This window comes from Amaranthus tricolor, chromosome 8, assembly GCF_026212465.1.
Source record: "Amaranthus tricolor cultivar Red isolate AtriRed21 chromosome 8, ASM2621246v1, whole genome shotgun sequence".
Lineage (NCBI taxonomy): Eukaryota > Viridiplantae > Streptophyta > Magnoliopsida > Caryophyllales > Amaranthaceae > Amaranthus > Amaranthus tricolor.
In genome coordinates, this window is record NC_080054.1 from 24,639,026 (window position 1) to 24,647,734 (window position 8,709).

Here is an 8,709-nt window from a genome sequence, read left to right on the forward strand (position 1 = left end):
AAGGTGAAATATACACAAGTATAATGAAACGGAGAAAGTACTAAAATAAAATAAAAAATTTTCACTAAAAACTCGTAATGAGAATGATTTATATTATGAATTTTTGTTAAAAATACTATATTATTCTAATGAGGATAAAAACTCACAAAATAATTTTATTTTCACAATTTTATTAGCATCTAATACTACTTGTTTAAATTATAATATATAAATTTGAATTTTATGAAGAAAATGAAATAATCGAAGCTATTAGACATTAAGGGGAGGGGGTGTTTGATATGAACTTTTTAATACTAAGTAAGGGATTCAATTACCATTACTCCACATATTTGTTTGGTATGATATTAGGTTAACCCAATCCCTTTCTTGAGGGTAATGGATACCCTTACTTTGTTACCATCCATTTATGTCAAGTAATAAATTCCCTTTCTATGATCAATTAAGTGTTTCTCTTAGATTTTCATACCAAACAACATATAACTACAACCCATACCCTTACCCTTACTCCTCTTTATCATTTTTCTTTCCATTACATTTTATATTCTCGTACCAAACACCTCCTAAGATTAAGAATACATAGAATGATAGAATAGGCTATATTATACGCAAACTTAACATAACCTAGCTAAAAAACTGCAAATTTGTCCCTACAATCCTCTACCGGTCAAATTAAAATGGGCTATAGAAGTTAGAACAAAAGGAAGAAAGTACTACCAAAATTGGAGACAAAATGAGCTGTAGTCTAGGCTATTCAGCTTTTAGATTGAATGAGGTATAAATAATTTATTTTGTTTTATTATATTTGTTATATTTTTTTTATATGATTGTTTTACTTGCTATATTATTAAATTTTGATATACAAATAACTATATATTCGTCTATTGTATATTTGAATTTATATTTTTTTCTTTATTCATATCTTATTAATTTTTACATTTATTTTATTAAAGGTCATAATTATTTTCATAACACAAAGATATCAATTTCTTGATTTTTTCCTGTGTAGTGGATAAAACAAAACAAAGGAATTATTATACTTTATTTCTTTGAGTTTGCCTATTTATAAGAATTTTTTACGTTAAACGTAGTAAATTTAAAGAGATAAAGTCAAAAAAAAGTAAATGGTACAAAGAATCTAAAGCCACATTTTATAAATCAACGTACATCTTAATTATGTACCTTTTAATTTCCTCATCATAAAAAAAAGCTACATCTAATAAATTTCTAATGTGTAACATACACAAAAAATCTACAATTTTATAGTAAAATTAACACTAGAAAAGACACACTAATGTGAATGAGAAGCCGTGGTTGTATGCGTAGAAGACGATGTAGCCGGAGAATTAGAATGAGCACCTCCATCACTATGACTCGCTGCCCTTTCCTCACATATTGAATGGCTTGCTTGCTTATGCGCCGATGATTGGTGCATTGTGGAAGGTGGCGTTGCCATGGTTGCGATGGGGGCATAGATGTTACTAGGAGTTGTGATTGTGGCAGTGGTGTCTCCTGCGGTGGTTGTGGGGGGTGGAACCCATATGCCGCCGACTACTACGAATTGAGGAGCTTGTGAATTGGTGTTGTTAGGGACGGTTGAACTTGGTCTTCTTGTGTGGAGACGATATTTCTGCAATGATTAGAACATATTTTTAGAACCAAACAAGGATCACATGTGAAAGATTAGTTTCCATCATTTTGGATTACAAATTACAATGGGGTTGGCCTTATTAAAAAAAAACATTTTAATATTTAATAATTAAGGACTTATAGTTGTATATTTATGGCCATTTATGATGTAAAATTTTATCAAAAGTTTCATATTATTTTCATGGTATGAAATTTTATTTTTTTTGTTTAATAATTTCCATTACCACCTAATATCACCTCTCCCAACAATAATGCATTGGAATAAATTTTATGAAGAAAATGAAATGATTGAAGTTAGACAACAATCAAGGTAGCCAAGATATTTTTCAACCAAAATTAGACTAGTTTTTCATTCCCATTACCACCGTTTATTACTACCTACCAAACAAGCCGTTACTACTCAGGGCCTATCATTAAAGTTCCGCCCGAGGCCTCTTATCTCAAGGTCGACCTGATTACAATGTACGAGTTTTTTCTCTTAAATAATGCAAAATGAGTGAATCTAAGAATTATTATCAAGCAGAGTTTAGGGCCATCCAACATGTTAAAGATTTTTTGATACTTAATAAGCAAAACAAGATAAGTTTGTTAAAAAGCCGTCTACACATAACATACTCAAAACTTGTTAACAAACCTGCAAATGGCTTTTAACTTCATCATTGGTAAGTCCATCCACTTTCATCATTTCCCTTATTTGCTTTGGAGTTGCTACTACAAAACATTAAATTTTCGTCTCATCTTGATAGAAAGTTGTCATAGTGTAACAAACAAATTAAAACGTAATATTTACTTATACATTGTAAAATAAAAAAAAAAGTCACTGTAATAAATATAATTTTTTGTGATATTGGATTTAGTGGCATTAAAAAAATGCCACCGATTCTTGTGTAATAATTATTAGTTTTTATTTTAAGTTTTACTATAAAGTAATTTAGCCACATTTTATTTGGTTTTTAGTGGCATTTGTGAGAAATATCACTAGATCCTATATCGCAAAAAATTTTAGTGTGATTTTTTATTATGCTGCTAAAGTGTTTAATAAATGCCACTAAATCCTCTATATATATTATTAGAAATTTAAAATAGTGACATTTAATTTAAATGTCGCTATATATATTCCAGCAAATTATGTTGGTGTGGCTTACCATGAGAACCACCAAGTTGTTGAAGGGCATGTACGAACTTTCTATGCAACTCAGCAGACCAACACCTCCTCGCTTTCCTAACTCCTTGTCCATCTTTTTCTTTCTTACTGCCGCCGTTACTACTCGGCATCATGTCGGCGTCCTGAGCGCTCGAGCAAGCCGAGCCCGCCGGTGTAGATATTGGTTGTTTATTGTTATCATTATTAATGTTAATATCATTATTTTCATTTGCATTATTACTGTTCTTTTGAAATGGATGAAATGCACCTCCGTTCCCATTTCTTTTAACTTCTACTACCGTTACTTTTTTCGGCTGATTTTCCTACAAACATCAAACAATTAACACTTTTTAATATAAAAAAATTAATTACAAAGAACTTATTTTAAGTGATCTGGCATTAAAAATATCATCATTTAATCTTCCTATTACCTTATTTTTTTTCTTTTAAGAGACTCTTTCTTATTTGTTTTTAGTAATTGTCCATATGCTATTTCAATATTAATTTTAATATCTACAGTTTTGAAGTATTTACTTAAATTTTATAAAAATTTAATATTAATATAATCTATATTTAATCAAATTTATACTTAGATGAATTAAATAAAAATTTAGTTGACTATATTTTAACTAATTAGAGTATAAAATAGTAATAAAATATAAATTAAGAGTCAATGTCAATTGTAAAAAACAAATGAGACATTGAACCAACAATTATATAAAAGTCGATTTTTTATAAGACAAATAAAAAATTAGTTTAAAAACAGATCACCCAAAATTTTAAAATTAAATTATTCTAAGAGAAATATCCATCCAATTAAAAAAAAAAAAAAAATTCCCAAAAGTTAGAGTTTTTTGGGTGAGATTTAGGAAAAGCAACCTGTTGAGAAGTGGGTGGATCTGGGGATTGGTTCCATAACTGAACAGATCTAAGCCAGTCTGATTTCTTCCCTGATTTATTTATTAGAGGCTTGTGTGATTCTGATTCATGTTCATCATCTGAAGAATAACATGTTTTTAAAGGCATAAATTCCTCCAAAATTGGACCATCACTAGATGTTTTTTCTGAGCACTCTGAATGATGACCATTTAGACACTCTGTTGTGAGTGTAGTAGTTGTTGTTGTTGTTCCACATAATTGTTGCTTACATGCCTCAATTGCTGCAATTCATAACATATTCAATTAATCTTATTATCAACCAATAAAACATAATTATTCAACAAAAAAATAAGCTTAAACAACAATACATCAATACAAAGCTTTAGGGTTGTTTGGCAAAATATTGGTTTTTTAGCTTATTTTAATACAAATAGAGGTTTGGATGGTCAAACCATTTATATGATAAATTAACCGGTTAAAACGAATAAGTTATTTTTAAATAATATGTCATAATAACGATTCAATATCAGCTAATCAAACTAGTTAATAAAATCAACCGGTCAAATTAGTCAATATATCAGCTACCAACTATTAGCTGTTTGTTATCTTGTAAGTCTAAAATCATCCTTAAATTTTACTCCTATCCTCCAATTTATCTTCAAAACTACAAAAAATAGCTAAAAATAAATAAAAATTTACCTTGTGTAACAAGCTCAAAGCAAAGAGGGAGCTCACGCTGAAAAACTTGAATTTTTTTTCTTTCTTCTTCCAAAGAATTGATATATTGTTGACATTTCTCTAGATTATCCAAAAAATCCCTCATTTTGATTGGTTAATTTGCTTAAAACCCAATAATTTAAAGGAACTACAACGTACAAATGGATAAAGTTGTTGATTAAGAACACTTTGATTTTTAGAAGGTTATTTTTGTGGTAAAAGAGAAGGAACCCAAATTAGTTGGGTGGGGTTGAAGAAAAGAGAACAAAGGGATCAAGTAGAATCAAAAAAAGAATAAACTTTAGGCTTTAGAGCAAGTTTTTATACTACAAATTTATGTGGTTTTATTTTTATAGAGGAAGATTAAGAGACCCAAGTATATCAAAGTCGGGCCGTCGCATAACTCTTAAAAATTAACGAATCTTTTTTATATTGCCTTGTCTTTTTCTTACTTTCTTTTCTTTCCTTTCTAAGAGTAATACAAAAATAAAAATTTAGAAAAAAAATGAAGCATTATAATATTATCTTTGGAATTGTTTATTCAAATAATTGGGTCAATTTAGGTCGATTTAAAATTAAATTTTATGTTCAAATTAATTTTTTGTGTAATTGTAAATTCATTTTGAAGTCGGGTTAAAGTCGAGTTCAATAATGTAGAGTAAATATCGAATCATCGGGTTTGTTTTGAATACTTCTAATTCTCTTCTATTCTATTGTGATGAAATGCCCAATATGTTTTTTTGGAACTATATCACTCTTAATTTGTATTTTGTATTTATTCATTAAGTTAAAACAAAGTCGTCTTAATCATCGGGTTAAAGTCGTCTTATTTAATTTGTTTTAATGTAAATTTTACTAATATTAAATTTTTATAATTTGTAATCAAATATAATTACAAATATTTATAAGAATTAAAATAATATATTGATAAATAAGCGAAACTAAATGAGATATTTGGTTAAAATACGACGAGGGAGAGGGAGAGTGAGAGTTTGATGAATATTCGTTCTAGGTTTTGATTCCTTTTTGCTCTATATAGCTGTTCATGACGATAGCCCATTTTTATTGTTGACGTGATATTTTTAAATTGGCATGAATGTAGTAAACTTCAATTTTGTCTACTTTTAATTAATTATATATTCACAAGAATTATTTAAACAACAATGGATTGTATAGAGTATTTGCTAGTACTTTTTATGAAAGATATATGGATAGAGTAATATAAACTTCGAGGACTATTATGTAAATAGGTGATATCATTAGGGGTATAAAAACCGACGCAATTGATTCGACTCATTAATCCCTCGACACATAATTAAAATCGAGTTATTTTCGAAAAATTTGTTAATTATCGATCTGTTATCTAATTTGTCTTAATTAGGTGAGATTATGAACAACAAAATTAAATTATTTAGTATATTAGGCATCGTGCTTAAGAGAATTCTAGGAGTCATTCCAAGGAGATGAAATTATATTCTGATGAGTGGATAAGGAGCAGAGGAATATAGAGGGAATGTTCTTAATGTTTCATTCATTCCTTTACTTAAGCAACAAGCATTACATATATAGGAAGCAAAATAACGCAGCATATACTACCCATCTCCATGACCTATGTACAATCATTTATTTACATGGGACCACAATGACAAAGGGAATAAAAAGGACAGTAGTAGACTACATGACACGAAAAAGAAAGGACAACAGAGGTAGTGGAGCAGCGGAGAAGCACATACACGCAGCTACTATCAGCCAGCTGGAGAAGCAGATTATGGTGCTGAGAAACAGGAAGAGACTTTATAAAGATGTCGGCCAACTAATCCTTAGAGGGTAAATATTGAGGGTGAATGATGCATGAGCTGTGCTTTTCACGAATAAAGTGGCAATCCACCTCTATGTGCTTGGTTCTCTCATGATGAATTGGATTGACAATAATAGAAATTGCAGCTTTGTTGTCACATTTGAGAAGAGTGGGGCCATGATGTGGAAGACCAATGTCTCTGAGAAGTTGAAGTAGCCACAACACTTCACATGTTGTTAGAGCTATTGCACGATACTCAGCTTTAGCAGAACTTCTAGCCACTACACCTTGCTTTTTGGACTTCCAGGAGATCGGGGAGTCACCCAAGAGAATGCAAAAGCCTATAGTGGATTTTCTAGAAATGGGACAGCCTGCCCAATCACTATCACAGTAGGCTATGAGGCGTGCCTAAGATGAGGAGACAAGGAGAATGCCTTGAGTAGGATTAGATTTCAGATATCTTAAGACTCTCTTGGCAGCTTGCATATGAATGGTTATGAGTTTATGCATGAATTGACTTAGGGTATGAACAGCAAAAGCAATGTCAGGACCACTTAAGGTCAAGTAGATCAGCTTGCCTATGAGCTGCTGATATGAAGAGATGGATTGAAGAGGGTCACCAAGGTCAAAGGTTAGTTTTGTGTTTGGATCAAGGGGTAATTTCAGAGGTATAATGAGGCCATTTTGTATTCTTTAAGCAGGTCTGTGGTGTATTTGGATTGGGAGAGGAATATGCCTTCTGAGGATCTGTCCACCTCTATGCTCAAGAAGTATCAAAGGTGGCCAAGATCTTTCATGTGAAATTGAGATGAGAGGAAGACTTTGGTTTGGGTGATGGTGCACTGATCATTACCAGCTATGAGTAAGTCATCAACATAAACCAGTATTGCAGTATGATGTTGGGCTTGGTGCTTGGTAAAAAGAGAGTAATCACTCTTGGACTGGTTAAAGCCACAAGTTTGTAAAGCAGAGTAGAGTTTAGAGAACCATTGCCTAGGTGCTTGCTTAAGACCATAAAGGGACTTTTGAAGTTTACAAACTTTGGAAGAGGGAGGTGAGTTGTAGTAAACAGAAATGGGAAGACCATGGCCGTGATATCCTGTGGGAAGCTTCATGTATACATTTTCATCAAGGTCTCTGTAAAGGAAGGCGTTTTTGACATCAAGTTGAAATACTTCCCAATCATCAGTAGCTGCCACTACAAGGAGAGCCCTTACTATGGTGAGCTTGGAAACAGGAGCAAATGTTTCCACATGATCAATACCATACTGCTGCTTGTTACCCATGATCACAAGTCTTGCTTTATGACTCTCTATGCTTCCATCAGGAAAATATTTGGTTTTAAAGAGCCACTTACTTCCAATGGCTTTCTTACCAGGGGGGAGGTCAGTGATGACCGAAGTATGATTGTTTTCAAGAGCAAACAATTCTTCATTCATGGCTTTTACCCAATGAGGATGCTTACTAGCTTCGGAAAAAGTCATAAGGTCAGAGGCTTGATGGAGAGTAGCCATAAAGCAGCGAAATTGAGGATTGATGATGGTGGTAATTGAGTTGGCAATGGGAGTTACATAGTTAGCTAACCAACCAGGGGTGTGTTTGGTTCTTTCTGAACATCTTAAGGAAGATGGGGTAGGGACAACAGTAGTGGGAAGGGATGTGGCTGGACAAGGAGGAGGACTAGGTGTAGAGGTATGAGGTGGAAGAGGAGGAGGAGGAGGATCATCATTAGGGGATTCATCCTCGGAGGAGTCTTCCCGTAAGTTTGGATGTTGAATGGATTGATCATTGGAAGGTGGAATTAATTGATGAAGGTTATCGAGGCTCAATGTATAAGGAAAGACGTGTTCAAACCATTTGATGTCTCTGAACACAAAGGTCTGTTTGGTGAGGAGGTGCAAAATTTTGTATCCTTTCTGAAGTGCAGGATAGCCAATGAAAACACAAGGTACACCCCTGGGGTTTAGTTTGTCATGATTTAAGGCTGGATTGTAAGCAAGGGCTAAACAACCAAACGGCTTCAGGTGAGAGTATGAAGGTTTTTTTTATTGTGAAGGACTTCAAAAGGGGTTTTGTTATGGAGAATGGGTGTGCGTAGTCTGTTGATTATGTAGGCACTAGTGAGGACACAGTCACCCCAATAGGTTTTGGGCAACCCAGCTTGGATTCTTGGACATCTTGCCATCCCTAGAACGTTTTAATGCTTTCTTTCACACCTCTCATTTTGTTGTGCTTTGTCAACACAAGTTGTTTGATGTATGATCCCATGAGAATCATATAGGGTTCTACACTGAGTATCTTTAAATTCAAGGGCATTGTCAGATCTAACAATTTTCACCTTCTTTCCAAACGGAGTACCAGCAAGAGTGATGAATCTTTGCAAGGCTATGAAGGAGTTGGATTTTTGTTTCAGTAAGGTTACCCATGTAGTTCTAGAATGATCATCTATGATGGTAAGGAAGATTCTGAAACCTTCCCTGGTTTGAACCTTATATGGTCCCCAAATGTGTATGTGAAGAAGCTC

General features: G+C 32.8%; 1 protein-coding gene across 2 annotated transcripts; it reads right to left on the reverse strand.

Annotated features, from left to right (window-relative positions):
• Window positions 1-1,106: 1,106 nt before the first annotated feature.
• On the reverse strand, window positions 1,107-4,729 carry LOC130821435 (transcription factor HHO2-like). Of its 2 annotated transcripts, none has more exons than XM_057687206.1 (5): window positions 4,370-4,729; window positions 3,671-3,951; window positions 2,793-3,114; window positions 2,282-2,355; window positions 1,107-1,627 (listed from the first exon to the last, which is right to left on the reverse strand). In XM_057687206.1, the coding sequence occupies exons 1-5, from the start codon at window positions 4,491-4,493 to the stop codon at window positions 1,289-1,291; spliced, it is 1,140 nt and encodes a 379-aa protein (XP_057543189.1). In that variant the 5' UTR covers window positions 4,494-4,729; the 3' UTR covers window positions 1,107-1,288. The 2 variants fall into 2 exon arrangements, with proteins under 2 accessions (XP_057543189.1, XP_057543188.1); XM_057687205.1 differs by having other exon boundaries at window positions 1,108-1,627; window positions 2,282-2,358; window positions 4,370-4,728.
• Window positions 4,730-8,709: the final 3,980 nt, after the last annotated feature.

Bases quoted from the DNA above. Each gene is read 5' to 3' on its own strand.
- LOC130821435 (XM_057687205.1), bottom strand. From the start codon at position 4,493: ATGAGGGATTTTTTGGATAATCTAGAGAAATGTCAACAATATATCAAT. The intron at 3,115-3,670 runs GTTGCTTTTCCT...TGATGTTTGTAG, and splicing joins ATCCACCCACTTCTCAACAG to GAAAATCAGCCGAAAAAAGT. The intron at 1,628-2,281 runs GTTTGTTAACAA...TAATCATTGCAG, and splicing joins AAGTTAAAAGCCATTTGCAG to AAATATCGTCTCCACACAAG.